At 41.2% G+C, this 27,964-nt stretch overlaps 1 protein-coding gene across 1 annotated transcript; it reads right to left on the bottom strand.

Moving 5' to 3' along the window:
* Window positions 1-27: 27 nt before the first annotated feature.
* Window positions 28-26,030, bottom strand: WDR47 (WD repeat domain 47). The gene is made up of 15 exons (XM_058030178.1): window positions 25,865-26,030; window positions 20,178-20,344; window positions 18,527-18,610; window positions 17,893-17,977; window positions 15,482-16,284; window positions 13,051-13,174; window positions 10,337-10,515; window positions 9,992-10,246; window positions 9,232-9,307; window positions 7,844-8,001; window positions 5,159-5,328; window positions 4,189-4,359; window positions 3,774-3,905; window positions 2,081-2,299; window positions 28-1,427 (listed from the first exon to the last, which is right to left on the bottom strand). The coding sequence occupies exons 2-15, from the start codon at window positions 20,333-20,335 to the stop codon at window positions 1,285-1,287; spliced, it is 2,757 nt and encodes a 918-aa protein (XP_057886161.1). The 5' UTR covers window positions 20,336-20,344; window positions 25,865-26,030; the 3' UTR covers window positions 28-1,284.
* Between the last annotated feature and the right edge of the window lie 1,934 nt (window positions 26,031-27,964).

The raw sequence follows: 27,964 nt of genomic DNA, 5'->3' as shown, positions 1-27,964 counted from the left end.
AGAATTAAAAATAACAGATGAAAGAGGTGCAGGTGTTGGAGGTCTTTATTGAGATTATAGCACAGATACACTTCTATAGTTACCTTTCCACTTTTATACGATAGTTAAAAATGCTTGCTACAGTGCACATATAATTTAGTAACCAAGAGAATCCAAAATGTAACTGCAGTTCAAATAAATAAATAACCTAAAGTTTAAGGTTTATATTTCAAAAAGTAAAAGGAACTGTACAATATGAAAATATAACAATACATAAACATTAGATTCTAAAGTTTTGTAGAAATAAACTGCAATCTCCCATACATAAACAGTGCAAGAAATAAAATTCAGATAAGCTTCTGAACTGGGAATTTAAACAATTCTTAAATTATCATGCAGACATAGCATTTTAAGCCATGCTGGTTTGTATTACAGCATTAATGGTATCCCTTTTACTTGAAAAATTGATAGCCATTAAGCTCACTGTGACAACTTCTGCCAATCCACTCTTTTCTACAGTACATTATACACAGAGGTATTCTGTTGCATTCAAAAAGTAAAATATTACATGTTTCTACTGAAAAAAGTCAATATTTTACTTTTCCCCCTCCAACATGTTAGCTGGTTCAAAATAATGTCATGTAGTAAAAACAGCAACATTTTTCCCAGGTTAGATGAAAAGAAAGAAAAACCCCCACTATATAATGGACCATAATCAAGAAGTGGTTACTACTTAGCCAACCTTTGAAGTTCAGATTTTTATTTTTTTTTACTAAAAACGTTGAAACTATGGAGATGTTATCAAGGTATGAGCTCTTGTTTAAAAGAGATGAATACAATAAACCTGAAAAAACAGTGGAAGTAGTTTTTCTTTCATGTGTGTGTGTAACTAGTTACATACAGACTTGATTAAAGTGTTCCTCAACTTAGGTTTCTATACAAAATTCTCATTGAGGCAAAGAACAAGGAATGCAATTAATACCAAACTGTAAACACATCATTCATGTTACTCTGAGTGCACATCAACAACAGAAGAGTTCTCCTCATAGACTTTGGCAACAAGACTACAATAGGTCACAGCAGCATGAGTTCAACATGGAAGACTGGAAGCACTGCAAAAGAATATACTAAAAACACCAAGACCTCCTAGAAACCAGAAAAATCAGTGACAGGTGTCCCTCCTCTTGGTAAGACACTCTCCTGCTCAACTGCTGCTCTCTCAAAGGCTCATTATTATTACTTGTTTGGACAGTTCCATAGTCTCGGTCTCTGTGCTTTAGCTGCATAGTTGCCTTTGTTTGCACTCTAACCATTGTAGGTCCAAAGGGTTACAGTTCTGTCTGCAGAAGATGACAAGAAGGAAAGATCTTGTGTGTGCCACCTGCACTGAATAACTTTGTCCTTGTGCTCCCCTACCACCATCAGAGGAAGCTGCTTCGTCAGGTCCCCTGTGAAGAGGAACAGAAATCATTACTCATGCCATCAATCCATATCCCAGCCCTTGGGTGGAGGGTCTTTTTTAAACCACTTTGCTTACTTTAAGCTTGCATCTGTATTTCACCTTATGAAGCCCACTTGAGTCCCTTTTCTCTCACACACACGTTGAACATAGCAAAAGGCCCCAGTGTTTCAATTTTTAGGCCTCACTGGATGAAGTACAACTTAAAAATGCAGATCTCCACCGTTTTTACACAAGGTGATTAAAATTTAATGGTCCAAGAGAATCAAGTCAATTAGACATACCCGATATCTTTCCTATTCTTAACTTATCCCGATAAAAATGAGACTCACTATACTTGTTAGGGCTTTTTAAAAGGGTCAATCTTATGAATACTGTCTGAAAGCAATGGCCATTAACACCAGGCAAGAGTGTTAATCAGTGGTCTTACTGTAATGAGACCGTCACCCCAAACCAAGATTCAGTTCACAGCCACACGACTCAGCCCATTTCCACCAGACACAACCACATACATACACACCCAACCTTTCAAAGCTCTACCATTTTTCCCCCTTTCCAAGTAAAACCTGATCCTTGAGCCAAGTCCTCAACTCCAGCGTGAAAAGAACAGGAAGGCAGCCTGTGACGCTGTGGCTGCGTTACCTTGCAGGTCTGTCACCTTGATCTTCATGTCGTAGGAGCCGGTGAGCAGGTAGTGCGCGCCGGGCGAGAAGCGGACGGAGCGCACGTCGCTGCCGTGCGGGTGGTAGCTCTGCACCATGCGGCCGCCGCGGATGTCGTACAGCATGCAGCTCGAGTCCTCCTGGCCCGTGGCCAGCAGCCTGCCGCTGGGATCCACCGCCACCGAGGCCACCGCGCTGCCTGCAGGCCCACAGACACCCCACGGCACAGTTAGCTGCAAACTGCCACCTTTCTTTCTTTTTTTTTTTTTAACACAAGAACATGCATTGCAAAACAACACGGAAAGCTGGCCTCAAATTTAAGGTGATGCTGGCGGTTGGGTTTCTTTCTTCTTTACTTAAGAGAACTTTTTCCCGTAAGTTGCTAGCAAATTAACTACTGGGTACTTAAGAAAAACAAAAGAAGTGGCCAAGGTGGGAAGAGGAGTGCAGCATCTGGCTACACTTCTTTTTCTCTGGGAGTTTCTCTCGGAGGGGAGGGATACAGCGGGATTTGGGGCAGGTAAAGGACGGTGCTGGCTGCGGTCTCTCTCTGTGTTTCGGAGGAGGACAGTGGGGCCCGCGGCTTGGGGAAAGGAATTGGCTGCCACCGCCATAACGCAGCCGGGAGCTGCCTCGCTTCTTTTCCGTATCCCCTTGCCCTGCCGGGACGTCCCGCAGTTCCAGCTACTGCAAGCTGCTGCGGAGCTTCGGATACATCCTGTCCGCCACCCTGGGATTTCTGCCCATCCCTGCCGTCCCAGCTCGGTGCTCCTCACAGCCCTACCGGGGCAGCGGGATCGGCTGCCCGGGGTTTGTGGAGCGAAGCCTCTCCTCCATGCACCCCTGCCCGTGTGGGCCGAGCCGCCATCACCGCGCGCTGCCCGAGCCCGGCCACAGCGCCCCCTGCAGCCGCGGCGGGTCAGCGCACCGGGAGCAGCAGCGCCCCTGCCGGCGGCGGCCGGAACTGCACCGCGGGAAAGCGCGGTCAGAGACGCGGCCCTGGGTCCCTGGCTCTGGATGCTGCTAATGACAGAGCTGTGGATGTTTGCCTTGTTATACATCCTAGTAAAGAACTGTTATTCCTATCCTCGTGTCTCTGCCTGAGAGGCCCTTTATTTCAAAATTGTAATAATTCGGAGGGAGGGAGTTTACATTCTCCATTCCAAGGGAAGCTCTTGCCTAGCGGACAATCTGTCTTTCAAACCAAGACAGATGAACACACCCAGCTAAAAAGAGATTTTATGGTTCAGCACTAAAACCCCTGAAGCCATAATTCACACTTGAATCAGTATTAAAGCTGCATGAGAAAGTATCTGTTCCATCACAGGAAAAAAAAAATCAGTCTTATGAAATAATGTGGAATACTGCAAGGAATTCACCCCAGCCCCAAAAGTTTCAAGGACTTTAGATAGGTTGCTGTATTTGAATGCACTTAAAAGTGTCTGTTTGAAAGTCATAAGGCAAAAGTACTACCATCTTCTGAAAGGAAATACTACTTTAGGAACAGACAAACAAACCAACCCCACAGCTATAGATACCCTCACAGGTTCTTTCTTTAAGTTAAGCTGCCCTTCTGTGCCACAGCCTCCCTTTACATTCACTCTATGTGATCTGGACATCTTCAAAGCCTATTTTCATGCCAGGATGGCTAGAAGAATGACAGCAAGTCTTGCCTGTTCCATGAAACGTTGTTCCCACAACACGAACACAGCTTGGCACTCTCAAATCCCAAAATCTTACAGTCTTGTCTTGGGATCCAGATGCAATCATCCAGCCACTCCATGTATAAAGTGCTAAAATATGTCCTGTGAACAAGAAGACTTCTTAATTTGATTAAGCATCATTAACCCAACACTGAAACATTATAGTTGGGACTATTTTTTGCATTCAGAGACCCACAATCCCATGGAAAACCTGCATTTTGCATGATCCATTGCACCAGTGTATGGCAATATCCAGCTTTGTGTCTTCTCTGGAAAGAGGTGTGCACTCTCTCCATTAAATGAACAGCAAACATATTTAACAACAAACACTTTATTAGAATACAATGCAGACTGAAAAGTGTGACAGAAGCCACACTGTACCTACCAGTGTGACCACTCAGGGCATGCAGGCCTTGTCCACGCTGACAATCTGTTGTGTAAATGTTACAGTCCCCTGCTCCAGCACTTATTAAAATAGCACCACCACTTTCTGGGCCTTCCATAAAAGCAAGGTCTCTGATTGTCCCATCGTGCATGCTGAATTCCAAATCTGGTCCTAAAATAAATTAAAAATCAAGGAACAAAGTAAGGCATACATTGTTTGTTAGTGCTGTGCTCTTTAAAGCAGCTACAGAGATCATACAGAGTATTTTAAGCAAGAGTGAACACATAGCTGTGCACTTCAGTACAGAACGCACAATTTCAGTTACTACAGTTCAAATGAAATCTCCAAGAATCTTGGGTTTGGTTGAGCTTCCTACTTTCTAAAGCTTTGGCAAAATGTACATTGATCAACCATCACCACTGCCAACTGCAGGCAAGGTTTCTTAGAGAGTACATTTATTTCTTTTTGTAAACTCTGGTGTACTCAAAAGGTTTTCTTTGCCAGGAGGAAAAGATCATTGAGAGCACTGCACTACAAAGGACAAGGCAGACTAAGTTCAAAACAGAAAAGGAAAGAGCCACATTCAACATATTGATTGGAAGGGGTGGGCATGGAATGTTAGCTTTTGCTAGGACAGAAACCTTTTTAAGATAGATGAGAAGAGAGAAGTAGGTAAGAGAAAAGGGAACTAGGAGTGGAAATAAATTCTTAGTGACAACCATGCTCTAGAAGTGGGTAAGAACATCTGGTTGTTTTACTGTTTTACTGTGGGAAGGAATTTGCCAAGAGATAGAACAATACCAGAGTCCTGCAAAATGAAACCAAAACACAGTCACCCAACCCAAACAAAAGCCCAAAGATAATTTTAAACCTCTCAGTGGTTCATTGCTGGATAGAGACTACAGTAAAAAGGAAAAGAGACTGCATTACAATATTGGAATAATATACAACTGAATATACAACACAGTACCTGTTGCATTACAAGTTTCTGCATTAAAAGGCAGCACTTTCACATATTTATCATTAGAACCAGTAGCTAACAGCTGTCCACAGGGACTCCAGGCTACACAGTAGATTGATCCTTTATGATGCTTATTCCTCTTGAAGCGAACTACAGGTTGTTTAGGAGTATTATAAGCACTGGCAAAAGAAAAAAAAAACCCAAACATAATATTTCTTTTTATTTATAAGGGAAACAAAGTATTTTAAAATGAAGATATTATTTTTCTGTTATTTTGGGTAATATGAAATTCATATGACTACTTGCACTGAAACATATGCATGTGATCAAAGACAAAAGGATCTTCTCCTCATTTTCCAAATTTTCCCTCATCTTCCCCTTCTATCTGAGGCTGAACATGCAAAAAGAACTTACCCAGTCCCTTCATCTGTAAAGGGTTGATACAGATAAACTACAGTAATTACCAGCTAATTTTTCTCTACATCCTTCATATGTCAACAACTTAATTCTATGACCACTTTTGAATATGCACAAGTTCAATTAAGCAGCTGTAGGCCAAGCCTGTGCAAGAAAAACAGATTTACCACTCTACATAAATGTAAAAACCCTGACAGCATCTAAATATATCATAGATAATTATTTGTAGAACCATATCAGCTTTACACACTGCTGAAATAAAAGCAACAGTCCCAGTAATTTATATTTCCTTGATTGCAATCAATTACCTTCCTACAATGCTCTTTTTCTGCTCTCACAGCAGGAAGAAATCAAGTACTTAACATAAAGTATTGCAGTATCCATCTCCGTATCAGTCCAGTAACATCAACAGGAGAAATTCAACAAATTAAATTGGTATTGAAAAAGTTCATAAACTTTATTATAAGTAAGTACTTGAACAGAAGAGGCAGAGAGAAAAGACAGAAGACAATCTCCAAAGTTTTTCAAGAAGCTTGGATGATTAACATCGCTTTAGTAAAGAATACTAAAGTAAACCCACATGGCAGCTAATTTTATTTTGCCAGAGAGGAAATCCATTACAGATTAGTATAAATCAGGATCATTCAACACACTGCAGAGCTCCCTAAATGGCCTAATGCCTTATCTCACAGAGGATCACTGACTCTCCCAGGACATGGGAGCACCTACCCAGTCAGAGATCACATGTTGCCAATCCACTGCATGGAAGCACCGTGATTATTTGAGCAACATTTGCAGAACTGTAACATGTATTTATCAGTGTTTAACCTTTAAGGTGTGCAAAAACCCCCACACTACTATTACACCTTTAGAGAACAGAAAAAATCCAACTCCAAACCAACCTGTCTTGAATAATTCATCAGTTTGAAGGACAAGTAAAAAAAAATTAAGAGGCCCAACAGAGCTTAAAAGAAGAACTATTCCACACAACCTCTTAGCAAAGTACATAATTTTGAATGCTGTCTAGACCCATGTTGTTACAAGGATTAGAATATCTTTAAGATAATGTAATCTCTTTGCTGACTTGTAATTCCCATGATGAAGTATTTTAGGCAAAGTGTAAGCACAGTTGAAATCAACAATAAGTGGAAGAAATACAAGTTCAGAATCAAGGAAATCTCAGTATTCCTCTCATGTCCAGATGCACTGTGTCTCTTGTCACATCTGATCATGCGCTGCAAGTACAGACTAAGGCTGCTGAGTTGCTCCAGCCTTTCCCAATAAGCAGAATAAGCAGCTGTGCAGGAGCCAACATGCTCTGCACTGCTTACCAGTCAAGAGGCTGTTTGGGCTTCAAGCCCAGTAAGCTGCCTTGTATTAGGTAATAGAAATTCCTTTTTTTTTTTGGTTGTGTCAAACATTGCTCATAAATATTTTGAAATTAAGCTTCAAAGGGTACCTTACTGATGATATTTGAGAAAAAGAAAAATCAGATTACTTTTTGAACACTTTGGAAGCCTGAACATCAGTCCTAAAGTGGGAAGATATTCCAGATAAAATCACTGTGCATACCCCTTATAAAAAAGTTTTAGATGCTTGCACTTCTCCCCTCCTCCAAGAAAATAACGTAAGTGAAGCAGAATTAAGGAGACTGTTAATTGATGTGATATTTCTTTTCATTTATGTTTTCCCCATCCTACTAAAAATGGGTGGAAGCTAAAATACAGGTTCACAGTAAACCACAAATGGTGCTTTTTCAGTCAAGGAACCAATATACGTAGAAAAAAACGTTTAGAGTAAAAGCAGGCCAACAGACACGCTCTGGCAAGTTTTGATGTAGAAGTCAAGAAGATACAACTTTCTCTACTGTAAAGTCTGTCCTCCTGCCAGAAACTGAATCTTGTGAAGCTCAGCTTGTGCTGGCTTGGGAACTGACACATGCCTTCTCCCACTGCTACAGCTGGAATATCAACACCACAGGCCAACCAGCAAACTCAAAAAAGCTCAGCTGCTGGGACAAAAAAAAAACTTTTATAAGGAAAAGCATGGTCTTGTGACAATACATCTTGTAAATAATAGAGAGCAAAGAAGCAGCCCACAAATATACAAATACTTCAGCACATTATCTTATTTTTGCTTAGCAGTTCAGGATTCCAAGGACAGCACTGCTGTATTTATGACAATAAAATAAAGATATGAAATGTACAGGTATCAGTAGCTGCAGAAGAAAGAAGTGCTATGATACAGAAAAATAAATGATTATATTAGCTTTCTTACCTTGGGTCAATTACTTCTGGATAGGCACAAACTCTCAAAGTTTTAGAGTTGGAACCAACAGCATATAAACTCCCACTGGGATGAAAGGCTACAGCTCTGACAGCTTGTGTGTCTTCTAGAGTATTAATGCAAATAAACTGCTTTTTTGATTTGTCATCCTGTGTAGAAGGATAACAGTAAAATTAGGTTCTTCTGTGTAAAACTGGACATTTAAAGTAGGTGTGGCTGCTTTGTGGAATAATGTAAAGCTACTGTAGCCAAGTATTAACAAGTAGCAGCACAGCAGGCTGGATCACTCAAAGCACAGTTCTGTAAGCAATGTCTACTCCAAGTCCAAGAATGCTCTTGAAGCTCTTTTCTTCAACTGACTTTTACAGATAACATTAATTAGTATTTCTCATCCTCCCTCCAGACTTCCACCTGCTTTTGTTTTTCTAAACAGCCCATCTCAGACGGGCAATACTAGTTTATTTCTGTGTAAACCATTTGATCTGTGTAAAACTTGTGAGGGGAACAAAGCTGCCTTTTTACCGAAAACAGTCCAAATCAAACAGTTTCTAAACCAAACATTAATATTAAACATAGACTCAGATTTTCACCCTGTATGTAGTACAAAGTTATCATTAGATTATGCTAAGCTTTTATTACATCATCCTCTTTGTGACTTTATGACCAACTTTCTAAGATTAGGATTTTTATTAATGCAGAAACTTTAGAATGTACTTATTGCAGTTATTTTCCTATTAACTATTCCCCTGGTTTTCCAGACCATACTGACTGCAGTACAACACTCAAAGTTTTAACCTGGAAAACACAAAACAATGGTTGTAAAAGACATCCCATTGGAACATCTGCTGTACAAGGAGAAGCTGAAAGAATTGGTATTGCTTGGCCTTGAGATCAGAAGGGGTTTTCAGGGTGTGCATGTGTACATCTCACCAGTGCACACAAATATGGGACTGGGGGAGTGAAGAAGACAGAGCAGGACTCTTCTCAGTGGTACCCAGTGAAAGGGCCAGAGGCAATGAACACCAAATAAAGTAAAACAAATTCCGCTTCAACTTTTTTGGCGTTTTAAAAACACTGTGAGGGTGGTCAGACACAGGATGAGGTAGCCCATAAAGGCTGGAAAACATCCTCCATCCTTGGAGAGACTCAAAGCCCAACTGCACCCAGCCCCAAGCATCCTGCTCTATTGACCCTCTTCTGAGAAGTGCATTTGGATTCACTCTCCAGATGTCCCTTCCCATCTCAATGGTTCTGTGACTGTAGGCACTGCACCAACCAAAATTCATTCTAAATATCTCTCAACAGTAAGAGGATGTCACACTGAGGATTAGGTACTGAATCTTTTGATAACACAAATGGTAAAAGACAAGAAAACTCACCTCATCACCTCGTGTCCGGGATAAATTCCCTGAAGAGTCTTCTGACTGTGGCTGAGAGACGGCATGCTCTGATGCACTGGGATTTGGTGAAGTGTTTAACATCACATGACAAAACAACAAGAGCAGGGACAGATTTTTTGGTAAGTATTATTCAGACTAAAGTCACAGTTTCAGTCATTCCCAGAACTGATTAATTTGTGTGAAGTGTTATACAGTCTGAATCATTACCATTAAACTATTACAAGGGACAGCCCTTTTTGCAGCAAAGGCTGCAAGCATTGAACAAGTGAACTCAAGTTAAAAATATTTTTCATTCTATAACATACATATGTGTAGATACAATATGTACACAAGAGAGGTGGAAGAATTACTGTTTCTTTCATGTCAGCACTACTTTTAGTTAACAGAACAAATTCAGTTCCCATTCTGCCCTACTTCCCCCTTCATCTAGTTTGTATTTCATAAAAAAAGCTCCTAGAAACTTAGAGTGACACAAAACAAACAAGAACTAAACACCTAAGATGGAATAAAAAGTCCAAAATTAAAAACAAGGATAAAATGTAAGCCATAATAACCACTATTCCTCATGAATGCTGCTAAAAAAAAAAAAGACTTCATAACCCTACATAAATATTTAGAAAACACTAATCATACCCCTATTCAATGACAAATTAACTTGATAGCTAGATAAATGCAAACAGCTCTCCCACAGTGCAAGCAGAAGGGTATTTCCAGCCCTGAATGCTCTCCAGCAGCTCACCTTTGACTCCCCTGTACAGGTGACTCTTCAGGAAAGGGAATCTGATTAGCTGACCCACACTTGCGAGGAGTGCTGGTATTCAGGTTTGGGCTGTCAGTTACCCTCTGGCTGCCATCTGAAGGTGCTGATGTGAAGTTACTGGCTGCATTGGTAGATGCAATCCCTTTGCTCCCATTACATTGCTGGCTGAGTGTTTGTACATCATTTCCAAGACTGTCCATACCCATATTTAATTCTCCTAGTTTCTGGATAGATCTGATAACAAATGACAAGTTAAAAAATCCAAGGTCATAAAGAGAGCTCACAGAGAGATATGGGTGAGTAGAAGAATGAAACTCCCCCAACCTGTTAAGAAACTGTTCAGTAAGGTTCTGTTGCTGGTCAGCTCCATCTTCTTGATGGACTCCTCCCTCCAACAACATCTGCTGGTACAACTGTCTCTGCTGCTCCTTCTGCTCCAAGTGCTGCTGGTACCGCAGTCTCTGCCTGTAGTACTCCTGGAACTGCTCGGTGGAGTCACGGAGCTAAAAAGAAATGAGAGTCACAGATGGAACTGAAATAGCTACTTGTGGTATTGAACATAAATATTTACTTTCTGCTTCAGTATTTCCACACAGGTATCAAAAAGCCAGGAGATTCATCTCTGAGGAGTGATGATTTTATTCTTCCTTAAAGTCAGACACAATTTACATATTAAAAAGAGAAAGCACTTCACTGTTGAAGCAGTCCTGCCTTTATAGCAGTCCTTATAGCTCTGAAGGAGACTGCTCTTTCCTACAACATTTTAAAACTATCACTTAAGATCAAAAAAGTGATTGAAAATTGAAAACCCAGAAAACTATGTAAATCATACTCTCATTACAAATTTAGTATCTTCTGCCATGTTGATACCTCCCCACCATCAATCTGCAGACCCATTTTACCTCCCCCTGCAGCAGGGGTCTATCCAAGTGTTACATTTTACTTTTGAAACTGGAGCCTGTTTTAACTCTAAAAATTCTTTACTTTCTGGACCAAGCCAACACTTGAACTTCCTTTTTCATAGCTTTTCCTCCCTTACATGCTGTCTTTAGCTTCCCACACTGCCAGCTGTCCAGGACTTGCTGCCTTCTGCATTCCTAAACCTCATTTTTCTTTCGCTTTTCTGCTAACAGCTGAGAACAAGATAAAAATGAACAAACAGAAGACTAAAAACACTTTAGTCCAAGGCCAGATTATCCACACTGAACTGCCCTATGTTTTCTAAAGAAAAAAAACAAACTGCATATTTACATAATAGAAAAAAACATAAAAATACTGATAGGAAAAAATAGCAATAGTAAAAAAAAACCTTGCATGGGTTTTTTTGTTTGTTTTCTGGAGTGACAGCTTTGTCATCCATGATTTAAACTTATACAAGGGCATTCTCATAACTTTGCATTAGTTCAGACAATTCATACACATTCTGTCTCTGTAACAGCCTTTGCATTTCTTCTACTAACAATTATTAACAGCACTTGCATTATGATTTTTTGTTCTCTGACAATTTTTTAAACCTATAATGGATTTCCTAGTACTGCTGCATTTGCAAAATATTTACCACCTTAGGTTTCCCATGGCGAATACTTACAATTCAGAAACTCCAAATTATTGACAGAAGTCAAAAGTATTTCTTTTCTCTACTTGAAATTCATGAACTATTCCCCATTCCTTGGGTTATCACCCTAAACAAGTATATTCTTGTCTATTCTTCTTTCCACGACTGATACTTATGTGTTACAATTTCATTCAATCTTTTGATCTTTTGTGTTCTGTGCCACTATTTCCCAACTAACATACAAAACTAAAATATATTGCTTAGAAGCTCTATTCTATAAACTCTGGCTTCTAAATCAGCCTCCACAGGAACACATCAAAAACAAAGCTCTGAAAAGAAACTTTAATTTCTTACTCCTACAGGTATACACACACACCACTATGATGTAGAAAACAAAACAAGATGAAATTGCACCAGGTACTGCATTTATTTCTACTTGTGCGTAACAGCCTGGCCAACATCTTCACCACAGCACCTCCTGTCCTCATTCTCTCCTACAAATTCTTCATCTGTTTTACTGTTTTTTCCCCTGCTGAAGCCTGCCCTGTTCTATACCCAGCGAAGCTCTTCCTTCCCTTCCAGCATGCATACAAAACAGCACTGCAGCAGAAGTGGCTCAAAGTCCTTGAGGGGAGTGAAGTCCTCAAATGTGGAGGACTTTGTTAATCTTACAGACCCCACTGCCTCATTCAAGTACCCAGAGCCTACCAGAACACAGTCCTGGCAAAGCTAGGCTGGTTTTCAGTCCCACATAGAGGTTCAATAAGCTAATGCAAAGTTTACCTATGATTCAAACTTGAATATGCAAACAGAACAGACAGCACACTCAATGCTATTTTTCACTACCAAATATAGAGACTGGTTTTAAGGGCAAAAATAATAGAATAGGTAACTGTTTTAATTGCTTCCTTCACTTACCCCATATTGCTATTAAGGAAAAAAAAAAGAAAAAAGATAGTCAAGGCACAGGCCTTCAAAGATGAATTCAAAAAATGCTATTGGATTCTGAATAGCAAAGATGGGAATTGCCCAATTTTTATTTCTCTATGTTCTAGACAACAACCAATGCAGGATGACCTACAAAACGTAGTGTTAACACCTAAAATTACAAGGTACATGCAGGATTTCTCACTTGAACATGAAGAGGAGGCTTAAGCACTGTTTAACACAATCTAACATTGTTGGCTTTTTTTCTCCCTTCCTTTTAAAGATATACACAACAGTTTAGCTGGACTGCTGATGTGACAAGGCACTCTAATCAGCTGCATTACAAACTCCAATGACAGCAGAACCTTATACAATAGGGGGACAAAAAGTAGTAGTTTCTTTTACAAGATGCAATATGGCATTTTTACTATAGTAAAAACAAGATTCAAAGCAACCCATTGTCATGCATGAAGTTCTCAACACAAAGGCAAATCATTATGAAGTGATCAGAACCCAGCTGAAAGGGCCTCATTATTTTTAAACAAACAAGCACTACCTCATTTTTCTCTTGTTTGGCTGATCCCTGACTCTGTGCTGCATTGAGAGGTTCATTCTCTGGAGCTGAGCTCTGGCACGAGGTCTCACTGCCAATGGGATGCTGGGGCTCCACAGGAGTATCACTTCTCACAGCAACATGGAAAAGAACACATGCTTAACTGAGAAAAATTCAGAGTAGAAAATCAAGGGCAGAAAGAGAATATTCTAGAGTAAGATCTGCTAACACAAGCATGCAAACTACTTAAGTCACAGCAAACTGAAGATACTGCTTAGGAAAAAAATGCCACTTGCAATGTGTCACACGAAAGAAAATGAACTCCCCGACAAACAAAAAGTACAGTCAGTTTCCAAAAAGCCTTACTGCCACAGCACACCCCAATTTCATTTTTTATCCCTACATTTGAATTCTGTATCATTTAAATAAGTTACTCAAAATTTTCAATTTCAAAGCAATTATATGCACAAAATGCATCTGATATGAGACTAAACTCTTCCCAAAGGTATCAGCTTAATCACCACTACCAATCTAAACTGAACCTAATATCCATGGATGTTTAACACCCATCCACTTGAACACTCCTGAAAGTGCAAGGTAGAAAATGTTTATATTGCTTTGGCTTTTCTTGTGTTGCAAGTATTTCTGCATGACACTCTTTCTAAAATGGTTTGGCAATCAATCAGCAGATGTGCAGAACACATTAGAATCCTAGGATGCCCATCTTCAGTTTTGTCAACTTGAAGTCTTTACTAAGTGACTTGGAGCAAAGGTTTTTTAGAAGTTATTTTAAACTTTTTTGGTACCTCTGTACAATAACAGAAGTAACTCAGCTGACAGAAAGACAATTGCTTAATGAACTCAATTATACAAGAAATACAGCACTTCTGTCATGTGCAAGAGGAAGCAAGGGCCAGAGTTACAGAAAGCTCAGCTTCCACCCTTGTAAATACTACCATTTAGGCTGGACACTTCACTTGAAGTTGGATTTTTGTCTGAAAAATGTAATGCCTTCTTGAAAACTACGGGTCTGGCTCTATAGTTCTAATCCTTTAATTCTGACCTCTAATCCTAGCTTTCAAGAGATGTATTATTAATAAAAAAACATGTTACAAATTATAAGTATCACATGAAAAGACCTACATAAAGAGCTGCAGCAATTAATTATCTTCTTTAGCCTGCACAATGATGTTATTTGTGCAGAATTAATCCAGTACTCCAATATGAAAAGGGAATTAAAAACCTCTCAAGAATCAGTTTTAACACTGGACCTTGGTCTACTCACACAAGTGATAAGGTTTGCCATAGATCAGTAATCTTAGAGGGTTCACCATAAACTAGAGTCTTCTGGAGGTATTTACATTACTATATTTCCATTATCACTGGAATTGACATCAGTTTGGCAGTGTTTGTTTCCTTTTTACCAAGTTTAATTACAGCTGCTCTTTACCATAACACAATATACGGAATATTGCTCCAAGGCAAAACTAATAGAGACACCAGCTGTGGCCTGGATTGATCCCCACAGCCCCAAACGTCATCTGCTGGCCACTGCACCCAAGTGCAGGGCCAGTTACCCATCTGGTCCTCTAAGAGGCCAAAAGAGCTGGCAGCTGCTTTCTGGGGAAGTTTGAGTACAACCATTAGAAAGGGACAGAACTGCTGATCAAAAGAAAGGCCAGGCAGAAACATGAAGATCAACTCAACTGATAAGTACCATTTTTCCCAGTTATCAGGACATTCTTTCAAAAGCCAGTTTACAAGTCTACATTTCATTAAAGAACTTATTAATAGCATAACCCAACTATCTCAAAGTCCAATACAAAAACATAATAGAAAAAACATTCAGCTGCCTTACTCATCTTTGGTTTAAAAAACAGGAAGTAAATATTACAGCTGAGCTACTATTGTAAGAATTTAAGTGATTCAGGAATGCTACAACAATGGCATATTGTCATTTCCCCCAACTTCACTGGGATATGGAAACTGCTCAAGTATACTTAAGTAACTAATTTACAGTGTCAGGACCAAAATTATTTATCAAGACTTGAGGACAGAACGCAATGGAGAAAGATGGGAGTTAGAGCTATTTCATTGTGTCCATTGACTTATCTGGAATGGAAGAACACAGTAATACTGAACACAAACTCTAGCTGGACCTCATTACATACTCAGAGCATATCTGTGCTCTGTGCTAGGAAACTTTAAGAAGGCCCAAACGGAATACATAAGGCTCAAACCCAAATAAGAAAATCTATTTAGAACATAAAAGCATAAGGAAGAAAACGGCCTCTATACAGTTTCATTATAACAGAATTTAAACAACCAAATTATGTTTCAATGTTACAATTATGTTCAGAGTTACAGTGCAGGTAAGCACACAGCAACAGTGCAACATAAGCCAAGGTACAAACAGAGCTCTAGCTGCACTTACCGCTCTGGGGACTCCTCAAAAATGCTGTGACATTCAGTATTCTCAAGCATGAGACTCCTGCTGAGATTCTGTACTCCAGGGTAATGGAAGTTAGCGAAGGAGTGTGACATGGGAGAAGTTTTGGTCCCGAGGTCGCTGACCCGCTTGTCGTGGTTGGTCAGCCCACACGAGAGCCCATCCAGGGCAGGGTTTAAGGAGCGCGTCATGTAAGCGTCCGCTGACTGAGGCCGGCGCATGGGGGATGATGGATAAGGAGAGAGTTTGCTGATAAGAGGTGTCAGAAGGTCAGCATAGGCAGCTTTTGTGGGCTTGAGGAGTTTATCAACGTGAATATTAAGCATCTTTTGTTCAAAAGCACAAGAAAACACTGTAGCTGGCAGATTCTGCAGCCACGATAATAAGCTGAGGTCCAAGTCATCACAGCCATTACCACACAAGAGATCAATGCCCAGCAATACTTCACTTTCTGTGATTTCTTCTCCTGTAGCTTTACTCTGACAGAATTCCACACAACATTCGTAAAGCAATCCCTTCATCACAAGCTGAAACAAGCGATTGTTGCTTGCTTTGAAGCCGGCCTCGCTCAGTTTCCTGTCTGCTGGGATGAACTCTGCCACCATGACACAGGCTTCTTCAAAGCAGTGCACCCGAGCCGTGCTGGGATTCCAGTCCTTGAACTCGGCGTGGTTGGTGAGGCGGGGCAGCGTCAGCAGCAGGCACAGTTTGCTGTAGTCTTCCTTAGAGGGACAATACTCCTCCAGCGCGTGCAGGCACTGCACGGCCTCCCGCATGGTGAACTCCAGCTAGGGAGAAATAACGCAAACACAGCAAGCTGCAGCACGCGCGTTTCCACAAGGAAAAAACCCTTCAAGAACAGGCAGCAACAGAATTCCTCTGCTATCACTCATTTAGTACTGCTTAGATGTTAATTTAAAAAGCAAAGAGTCTGAAATTGCTGATCCAAGTGTACAGACAGACAAATTCCTAGATGCTTTGACTTCCTACAATCCCCCATCCAGTCCCATTTTTTACAGATTTATGGAATGTTTTCATGTCACTGCAGATTTGATGGGCTTAGAATTTCAAATCTGTGACTGAGCAGCTCAAATTCTATTGTAGCACAAAAGGTTACTTCCATTCTCAAAGCCAGCTGACTTATTTTCCTCTTTATTTCTATAACCTATGCCAGTAGCTCTTAATAAAAGCCTTGTAGATTGCTCTAGTTTCCAGTGATTAGCAGCTTTTATACTGAGATTTTCTCTTCTTCTATCAAAAATGTTAAAAAGTTCAAAGAGCTCTCAGAAGAGAAGACCTCCAAATGAATAGAGGGCTTTATTACAAAGCCTGTTGATAGCTAAGAGCCAAGAACCATGTTAAATACACAAAACCAGACATTTTTAGTTACATAGATTTAAAAACCAGTAAAAATACCCACTTACCCATGTTACCTAGACACTGCAATACTTTGATCCACACCACACCAACATATTTGGTAACAACAAAATAAGGAACACTAATCTGATTTTTCCCCTCCACTGCTATCCCAGTAACAGTATATGGATCAAGAGATCAAAGGACTAGTACTCCTCCCATTTACAACCAGAAAAATAGACTTACTTCTAACTTTCTCTACTCTGTCAAGAAAAAAACCCTGAAGTACATTGTAAGCATAATGGGACAGAGAATTAAAATCAATTCAGTCTGGAAAACAAAATCACTTGTCTTAAAACTACTATCATTCTTCATTTTTAATTTCATAACATTTTTGTCTTAGAAATTTGGTATTATTGTGCTGTCAGCATGAATGAAAAACTGTAACTAATTTCCCAATCTGCACACCTTCTTTGCCAGTTTGAATTAATGTCTCTTTCCATATAAAAACCTTAAGTCCACAACTCCTGCTGTTTGCAATTTAACATAAGGAGTCCTTTGTGAACACATCTGCTCCCTCAAAAAAACAATTCTGACCTTTCTCTCCAAAACAAACCAAAATTAAGCATATAATTCATTCAAACTTTCATCTGACTCAAATTACCACAATAAATTGCTGTGATTCTGAGACCTGCTTCAGAATATTTCTGGGGGGAAAAAAGTATTAAAAAGAAGAGGCCTGTACTTTAGCACAATGGCCTAAAGTAAATGTGAGGGTCAGGACCACAGACACAGCATATGGTCACTGATCTATCTGCAAAGTTTCAAGCAACCCTTTTATGTACAACTGTATTTGACATCAGGGAGCCACACTCACTTGCAAAGAATACTGATTACTTTATCCAGTGTTTATGAAACCATTTGGTAATAGCTAAAATTTGTGTATTTAATTGTGGGAGCTTCTGTCCTGCCTTTAATCAGACTGATCTCAAGAGATTTTCTGACTACATAAAAATCCCCAAACCAGAGGCAATTCTTACATGCTGAGGCTCATCTTCTGCTGACATTGCATTGTTCACACATAAGGCTTCCAAGAACTTCTGCTTCATAATAATGTAACGAAACCTGCAGGTGAGAAGAGAAATACTACATACATCTTGCTCCAGAGTGGTTAAACATTATTCTAGAGACAAGCAGGCTATTTTACACTGAATTTCTGAGTTAGGCACAGCTATTGTCATGACAAGGAACTCTGATATGAATTTTAAAAAATTGGTAACCACAACATTTTTTTTTTAAACAGGAAAATTTTTTCCATAAGTGCTTTCAGAAATACTCTATTACAAATATCAGAGGGCTAATTAGAAAAAAAAAAACAAACAAGTATAGTAATCATATTATTTCTTGAATAGAAGTATGACAGAGCATCTATTAAAAGGTTGTGCAACATGCATCATCTTCCTAAAGTGTACGGCACATGACAACTCATTACAGAATGTGTGCATGTATTTTAAGTACAAGTTTAAAAACACAGGCACAGCACACAGGCTAGGAAAAAACCCACTGAAAACTAACGTGAAAAACTCATTACCACCATTTTCATAGACAATACTCAGAAATCCATGTGTTTTCCAAAACTCAAAAAACTGAATTCTGACATACATTCTATTTTACCTTTTCTTGTCGAATTTTTCCATACATTCAAGGGGCTGAATAAACTGAAGAACCTCATCCCACTGGCCATCAAGAATCAATTGCCTAGTAAAAGAAAGGATCATTCCTTGAATGTCACTGGACAAGAACATCCCTTTTCCAAGTAAGATGCTCATTTAAATACAAAACAATAATTTAAATACACAACAGGTCATCAATCTGCTTTGAAAAGTCAATGTTTTGCATAGGTACCAAAATAAATTTTTAGTAACACTAAGAGCATAATCCAAGTCTGTTCTCAATATTTTGAAAAAAATAACTGCATACTACAAGGACAAATATTAAGCACTTTTAAAGGCACATAAAAAAAAGACAAAATGGTCCTGTGTCTCCTGCTTTACCTGTTATTCTTATTAAAAAAAAAAAACAACAAAGAGCCTTCCTTGAATAAAGGCATCATTTCAATGAATACATCCAAATTAATGAAAGAGGACTTAGAAATGAGTTCATTTTAATTGTATAAATACTGCTGGGGCTATTTTATGAAGGGAATGGGAAAATAAAGAACTCCCATATTAAGCATGTAAAAGGAAGAGCCTGGCAGGAAAGGAAGGGTGCCAGCACAGGAGCTCCAACTCCAGGATCAGTGGGCTGGACTGCACAGGTAGAGCAGCTCAATTTCTTCATGCCCTCCTATCACACAGAGCTCTTATTAAAGGCCCAGGCCTACAAGGGAAAGATGAGTTTCTACAGCTAAGCTAACAATGAAACAAAAAGAAAAGTTGGATTAATAACTTGACCCTTTCTGCAATTCTTCTTTCATTTCATTTTAGTCCAATATTTGTAATTTTAATGAAAAGGGAAGAGAGGTGAAGTTTGTTCAGTCATAAAATGTAATTTTAAATGCTTCAAGATCAGCTGGATAAGTTACTTTCTCATGCTTCAATATTATTAAGTACCTTTGGCATGAACAGAAAACATCAATGCTGAAAAACTACTGTGAATGTATACTTTTTAATAATATTGAGGGCAATATCCTCTATGGTAAATTGCACCAACCCTCATGCCTTGATGATAATATATACTCCTTTCATGTTGATAAATTTAAGATAAATCTAAGTGTTATTTTGAAATGTACATAATATTTTTAGGGAAAAGCTCTAGAAACCATTCATCCTTGATCTTAGCACTAAAATACTATAAAAACATTTTACAAGTCAATAAACCACACCTTCGGGGCCATGTGATGGGTAAGCAGATAATGGCCCATCACAGATGCAAACAGCCCTTGCTTTCCCTTCTAATTCATGCCTATAATTTCCCCCAATTTAATCTGCACTGCCACTTGTTAAGGCTCCTTCCCACTTGAATTCATTGATGTGTCAGAAAAGTAGCAAAATTAAACTGAACAAGCAAACAAAAAAATCTGTGTCAATGCATGCTACTGCTGCCCGGTCAGTGACTGTGAGTGGCTCACAGAAGGATGTCAGCGACTCCAGAGCTGGAACACACTGCAGGGCTGGGCCACAGAGTGGGACCATGAAAAAGCAGGGTAAGATGAGGGCACAAGGTAAGATCTCTTGTTTAGTGGCACAGGGCAGGTGACTGAATCACAGTCCAACTCCTGGTTTTCATAAATGTGGTATTTAAGCACCAGAAACAGAAGTCCTACCTTAGGAAGAGCATGTCATCTGAAAACAAGCCATTAATGACCCCACTTTCTTTCTCAAGTGCCAGCATGCTGATGTGAAGCTTCCTTGAGTTCAGAAAATCTAGTATTAGCTTAATTATTTCAGCTTCTTTAACGTTCACTGTTTCTTCAGCCGTCATGATGGCAGCCTAAAAGGAGAGAGAATTTTAGCTGTTATCAATATCTTATTTTCTGCTTGGTTAGCAAATGCTGGCTACCAACAAAAATAAAAATGCAGATTTATAGGACAGAACATAGTGGCATTACAAAAATTAAACAAGATTAAGTAATTGATTTTGAGGTTGACTGTTAAGCCATAATTAAGATAGATCTACCATTGCACCTGCAACTTTTCCATTTCTGTCCTATGCATAAATAGGGGCCCAGATAAACAAATCTACCAAGAAATCAATCCTCTAGCAGTGTGAAAATATTGTGCTTACTAAGTCTGCAATATGTAAAATTTTCCTCTCTGAAATGCAAACAGTGAAGTTCAAAGAGCATAAGAGTCACTTACTATGTCATCATCTAGAGCTCTCACATATGAACTTAAATATTTCTAACACATATAAAAAGCACAGCACACTAAAAATGCCACCTCTACTTCCCTTGGCTTTGAAGTAGCTCATGACAGCTAGGCCAGGGGTTTCTATTATTCCTTCCTAAGGATGACTATTTCTGTCTATTCCCCTCCTGAAGGATCTAAAGCTGCCAGCCCAAGGTGGCCTAGGACAGGGCCTGCTGGCTGCCACTCTTCACGCTCCCTTGCCCCCAGCTGTGTGCTCCTGGCCCTTCCTCAGCCCTCCTCACTTGTGCCACTGCAGGAGCTTTTCCACCAGCTCATGGAGCTGGCTCAGGGTTCTCATGAGCTGTCCAGCCAGCTAGACAACGTGGGCAGAGGCAGCTGGGGCAAATAGGCCGCTTGTTTAAAGTCCCCACAGATACAAGGTCCAAGCTCCTTTGCAACACAATTCCTCCAAGGAGATGAGAACTGCAGCATGTACTCACTCCTCTTGGGAAACCTAAATTCAATTCTTCTTTTGGCTAAGTGGAATCAGGCGAGACTAAGTATGACAAAATAGAAGCTGTTGAACTTTATTATCCCCCCACGCCTAGCAGCACTCCTGTAACTACAAGAATAGGATTTAACAACAGGAAAATTTCAGTTCAATCCCATGTTACCACTGCAAAAAGGGGCAGTGCCTCTTCTCACCTCAGCACTCACTCAGGCACTCCCAGCCCCCGAGCTGGGCTGTGCTGAGCCCGGGGCAGCTCGGGCATTGACTCACCCACGGCACACGGGCACAGGCCCACAGCACACGGGCACTTGTCCTGGCACAAGGAACCAGCACAGCTTTGCTCTCTGGCAGCAGCAAAGGCTGCACTGACTTCAGTGCACTCCCCTCATCAGTTTAAGACCACAGAAGAAACCAGCACCAGTGAGGAACCCTCAGCAGGAGGCACCAGCCCCAGGAAGGAGGAGAGACACTGGAGCACAGTGAAAATGAATAAAGGTGGGAGGAGATGACCACACACAGCAAGACAACCACAGCAACAGGCTATAGTTCCCAGGGTCTCTCCCTTATAATTCAAAAGGGGACATAAGATTTGTCCTTAATTCCCTCATGAAATCATTCACTTATGCAGATCCAGCAACTGAAACACAGCCAGCTGTGGGCAACCCATCTTCCAAGACAACTTGAAAAATTATGCAGCCTTCATGTATCTCATGCCTGGAAAACTGATGTTAACAATCCATCTACCTCCTACTAGGGAAAGATGCACCAGAATCTGAGTAAGTCTGAATAAGCCAAATAACACAAACACTCAGAGTATTAACAAGAAATTAGTTATTTACCAGAGAGGAAAGGAAGAGACAATTATTCCATGAAACTCCTCATTGATCACTGTAAACCAATGCCAGGGAACTTGAAGGGATACAAAACCCTAGGCCTTAATAACATGGTTTATTGCACTACTGTCTAAACCCCCAAATTTTCCATCTTCCTCACAACTGTATGCCAATTTTTTCCACCTAAGTTTTTGCCAGAACATTTGACTAGCAAAGCATTTGATTATAGCAGCACAGTTTATTTTGGAACAACAGAGACCTAGTTGTGCCAGATGAAATGGCCTAACTTCTTAAAATGCCTGGGTCTGATTCTAATTTTAGTCACAGAAGACTCCAATCACCACCTATTTTGATGGGTTTCATGAAAGACACACCCAGAGACCATAAGCACACTCGCAGCTAGTAAAGGTAAAAGAAGAAATTAAACCGGATTGCAGAAAATTCTCCTGAAAGAAAGATACACACACCCACAAATCAAAATCCAGAACTTGTAGAAAGATGCTTTTCCCTTATGTTTTAGCCCTATTTAAACTTCCCCTTTTGGCAACTGGATATGGATTTTTGGTCCCAGAGAAAAAATTCAACCCTACCCTTAGACACTGAAGGGGAGGGGGGAAATCAATAGAGATTTAACCAGCAGTTTAGCATTAACATCTTAATTCACATCCTCTAAAAAAAATATAAAGCATTTACACTTCTTTTTTATTATGCTTCATGACACTGGTGGTTTTTATATAAACTAATTAATCTTCTTGTCAAAATACAAATTAAGGCTTAGGCAAAGCTATACTGAGACTCCCCATCAGAAAAAAAAAATCAGACTAAGAATTCCTTTGAAGAAAGGAACACCAAGTGCAGCTTTCTCTTCAACAGGCTCTGCTGGACACAAGTGTAAACAGGAAGCCACCCTACACAGTCCCAAAGATTGTCTTAATTATTTATATATTATACTGATGACAAAATGAGCATTTTATTCAGTACTTTGATTAAAAGTGCATCTACATGCAAAATCCAGCATCTCTGAGCTGTCTTCCGTTTTCCATTGTAGTTTTTAAAAAATAAGGTTTGTCCTGAACATAAAACCTCTGTCAATTTGAACACTTCACTTACTTCATTTTCATAAATCAGGGTAAAGAATGGTTGCACCCTCCATATTTGATATAGGACAAGTAACAGCACTTTTGGGGTACAGTAAAGAAAAGTGTATTACAACATCCAGACTTAGTTTGGATACTGAACTTCTGAAAAAGAGCTGCAGTACACTGATGAGCTCCTCCATTAACAGTATTATGATAATATTCAGTGTGCATTGCCTATCAGTGCAACACAAATAGCTACAAAAGAACAGTAAACCTACTAGAGAAGATTTTCACACAGCTGATGGTTTTTAGCCTGATGAGCTCAGACTTCTCTTAAAGCATTATGCTGTCAAAATAATAAGCAGCATTTTATCATGAAATTATAAATATACACAAGCTTACACATCACCCTCTATAAAACCTATGAGGTTCTCTGACATTCAGTGATATGTCAGTATGTGTATAAATAAAAATAATAATAATTAAAAACCAAAGAACAGCAGGGAAACTCAAGATTAGAGCTCACGCTGCATCTTTGGTCCATCCCCCTGTATTGCTTTCTACAGGCACATATGGCACACAACGTCACAATCTGATCAGCTCAAGCTCTAATACTCAAGAATGATTGAAGCACAGCATTAGCTTGAGGTATAAATGAAAGCAAATGAGAATTAGACCTAAATATTTCAGGTGCCTTGTATTAACCACATTCCTATACAACCTTTTAATCTTGCCCAGTCTTTTCAGAATGGCACTTCTCCACATCTTCCTTCCTTCTGTCCACTCCCTCTTGTCTTCTGCAATTTCTGTACTTATTTTTCTACATCAAGAAAACAAAAAAAACCTTCTTGCCACAAAACTGACACATCTTTCCCTTTAACTTTAGTGAAGAAGATGTTGTTTAAACAAGCTCTTTGGAACATAACACCTAATGCTAAATCTCCCAGCTAGAGGCTTCACCCTTGTTCTGTTCTTGCTCATGTTCTAAGAACATGTCAACAGCAAGAACTCTCTCATGGTATTAAAAGCATAAGAAAATAACTCTTAAAACATTAAACATATTTATAGCCACTTATGCATATAAATGTACTATTTCAGGAAAATGTTTATAAACTAGAAGCATCTAAAGACAGGTAACTTAAAGAGAGACTGTCTAGTGCTTTCTTAGAAGAAGTTTAAAATGCATATGCATTCATATGATAAAAATAAAAAGTAAAGTTCAATATTGAAAAAAAAAGTCAAATTCTACAGTAAGCATTATTCATATGTTATTTATCAACTGAAACAAATCACTCACCAATAGCATAGAATATACAATTGGAAAACCAGGCAAGGAATATAAAGTCCCTAACTATTCTGATATACAAGAAAAAAATATTATAATTCAAATCTTAAGTGTCATGCTGTGAGAGCAGTGACACATTTAAAGGGACACTCAATGCCAAATTAGGAGCCTTGGTTCACTGACAGCTGCGATGCAGACCCAGTATCCTGGTGAGCTGTCACACAAAACCTCAGTGTGAACAAGTCATACATATTTTAAAAGCTGGCTAGTTTGCATTAAGCTATTTCACCTTCCAAACCACCCCACAGTCACTTACATTTGACTCTCCTGCCCTCCCAGAGGCCACTCCAGACTTCTGGCTACACAGAGCCCACAGGGCCCTTAGGGTCCAGCCAGGCCCTGGTGGCTCCATTTCTGAAGGGCCCCCAATCATCTTCCAGTTATTCTATATCAGAAGAATTTACCAAAAAAAAAAAAAAAAAAGGGAAGAAGAAGACTCTAGGACTATAGGCCCATTTTTTATCACAACTGATTCCCCAGCAGAGCTTGCTGACATCTATTTCACCCTAAATCACACAATTCATTATCTCAAATGAAATGCACTGAGCATACTAAGTAAGGCCTTAATAGAAAACCTTTAGTAAACTTTGCACAGCTGAACTGAGACCTTTTTTACTCCAATACACAGCAAATCGGTGTCCTCTCACACACCAGCCTTTCCTGCCTCACACAGATTTTTCACTGGCTTGCCATCCAGTAATCCATTTTGTTCCCCAGCTTCGATCAGCTGTTGCTCTCGAGCCACCCGGTAATTCCTGTCTCACCACGCTTGGGAGGTGACCGCAGAGCCCTCGGCGTTCACCAGCCCCTGTTACAGCACGCACACGCCTTGCCCAGCGCATTCCGCACCGCGAATGACAAAAAGGTGACATTAAATTATGCAATGCTTCACATCACAGGGAAAATATAAGGCAGAAAAATAAGAAACGCCAAACAACTTCCAAAGACTATATATTAACGCCTTTTGACTGTAATATCCCGCGTTGTTCCAACATTTTCTCCCCCTCCACGCGCGGATCCATAGGAAAGCCGGCCCTGCCGGGTTTACAGCAGCCGCCCTGGTCAGCTGCGCCGCGCCGAGCCCGCAGCAGCATTTCGGGAGCGTGAGCTCAGCACCAGCGGCGGGCAGGGCCGCACGGCCCCGGCGCAGGTCCCGCGGGGCACAGAGCGCTGCCCCGGCCCGCACCGCGCCCGGGCTGCCCCGGCCGGGCCACAACAAAGGGGCGGCAGCGCTCGGGCGTCGCCGGCAGCCGGGGCGATGCGCCCCCCGCGGGGGAGACACGGGCGGGCCCCGGGGCCACGGAAGACGCCGGGCAGCGCCCACCCGGCGCCGCAGAGGCCGCGGTCCCCGCCCGCAGCCCCGCCGGCCCCCGCCCTCCGTCCCGGCGCTCACCTGCGGGGCCCCGCGGCCCGTGCGCGCCGGCACCGGCGGGGCGGGAGAGGAAGATGGCGACGGGCCCGGCTGTACGGCGGGTGGACCCGGCCCAGTACCGCACTCTGTCTGGTGCCGCTGTCGCTCCGCTTGCCTCCCGCCCGCACCGCTGCCCGCCCGGAGGCGCCCCGGGGCCCTCCCGGCGCCGCTGCTGAAGTGAAAAGCGAAAGGGGCGGGTCGGAGCCGCCCCGCCGCGGGGGCGGGAGGCAGGGAGGGACAGATGGCGGCGACGGGCGCGCTGGGCGGGGCCGCTTTGTTCGCGGCGGGGTGAACCCGCCCGCCCGGCGGCAGGGCCGCGCCCCGCGCTGAGGGAACGCGGGGCGGGGCCGCAGCTGCAGCCCGGCAAGGGCGGAGTCCCCCGCGCCACCTGCAGCCCGACCGCCCCGCGGTGCTCCTGCCTACGGGAGCGCCAGTCCCGGTTCCTGATGTCAGCTTGCAGGAGGCATTTGGGACTGTCAAGGCAGCTCGAGTTGGAAGTGGTGGCACCTTGGGTCTGGGACACATCCTGCGCCGTGTGGAATTTCAGCAGGCGGCCGCCCACTAAGGGCCACAGGCCCCTGAACACAAAACCCTTTTCCCTGGAAAACAAAACTCACTATCCCAGGTCCCTGATGCCAGTTTGCAGGAGACACTACTGCACAAAGTGGGCCAGGCCGTGTTCCCAGGGCTTTCCGAGCCCTCACCTGCCCTCCGACATCCCCGAGGCACCCAGCGCTCACAGCACACGGGCAGGGCAGGAGCGGCACTGCCCGTCCGTCACCGCGTTTCTGCTCTTGCGGCGTGGGCTTAGAGCTTGTTAGCAGCGCCTCTCGGTACTGCGTGAGGCGCTGCAGTGTTTCAGGTCCGCCAGGGATCGTAGAAGTGTGCTTATGCTGTCATCTGCTTCTTGAGGTGTTGAGCGAAGCACACACTCTCTACAGAAATCTTATGTATACTGTGGGATACCTGCGTTTTATGAAGATGTATTCATGTATAATTTGACTTACGTTTTTGTAATTGTCAAAAGATTATGGCACCTCAGAGTCATTACGGTGACTTGCTCTGTGTTTATATGTAGTGGTGAGATGTTAAAATGCAAGTACAGCACTTGGACAGAGTGCTTTGAATACACTGCAGTGCACTGGCAGGCCCGGCCAAAATGGAGATGTGGCAATTTTCTGACAATCTGATGCATGATTTTTTAATTTATTTTAAAATTAATTTTTTTTAAAATTAGACATGTGTACCATGCATCAGAGATCCATGAAAGGTTGTCAGGGATTTGTTGACTAAAGCTGGACAGGATTCTCTGTCACATTCACAAAATACCAGTGAGGTCAAGTCTATGTACTGTTTTGCTGAGGATCTGCTGAAGGGCAGAGGGGAACTGTGTTATTTTTTGTCTCTTCTTTCTGAAGAGGAATACAAACAAATGTCCCAAAGGCTGTCCAGAGAGGAGTGTGCCTGGTTACACAGCAGTGACTCTGCCAGGCATGTGCAGACTGTTCCACATGTGCACATGGAACTTGATGGTTCCTTTTGTTCAAGTCCCAGCTTCACTTCCCAGGAATATAGATTTGCTGGCAAAACACTGAATACTGCTATTTACCTCCAAACTATTTGTTGCTTAGTTGCCTTTGGAGGTACTGCTTAAGAGAAAATTCTAATAATTATAGAAATAAAACTGTTTTCCAATACATGTGATACAGCAGAGATGATAAACCTGGGGGAGTGTGGAATAACAAGATGTCTAAACTGAGAGGTGTGTTTAACTTTACTGAGCATAGATACAAAAAGTCCATTTAAAACTTTGTTTAACCTACAAAATTCTAGGTAAACACACATAGGCTTTTAAATTTTATCTTGATTTTAGAGTGGTTTTACCGTAGTTTACTAATCTTTTGTGAAGTTGCTTTGTTTTCAATCTGTGAGACCATCTCTGGATGGCTAGAAAGATAAAGGCTCTTCCCACTATGGACCTGAAAGGAAAATTATTAATTTTAAATTATTCTGTTTCCTGCTCAGAATGTTAGATCTTTCACAGGTAAGCAGCAAATTCCTATACTCTGGAAAGAGATTTCA

The sequence above is a fragment of the Melospiza georgiana genome, chromosome 9 (assembly GCF_028018845.1).
Source record: "Melospiza georgiana isolate bMelGeo1 chromosome 9, bMelGeo1.pri, whole genome shotgun sequence".
In the NCBI taxonomy this organism is placed as follows: domain Eukaryota; kingdom Metazoa; phylum Chordata; class Aves; order Passeriformes; family Passerellidae; genus Melospiza; species Melospiza georgiana.
This window is presented reverse-complemented; position numbering and strand designations above follow the sequence as displayed.

Bases quoted from the DNA above. Each gene is read 5' to 3' on its own strand.
- WDR47 (XM_058030178.1), bottom strand. From the start codon at position 20,335: ATGACGGCTGAAGAAACAGTGAACGTTAAAGAAGCTGAAATAATTAAG. The intron at 10,516-13,050 runs GTAGTGCTTGTT...ATTTCTTTTTAG, and splicing joins CCAAACAAGAGAAAAATGAG to CTCCGTGACTCCACCGAGCA. The intron at 4,360-5,158 runs GTACTGTGTTGT...AATTTATTTTAG, and splicing joins AGAAACTTGTAATGCAACAG to GACCAGATTTGGAATTCAGC.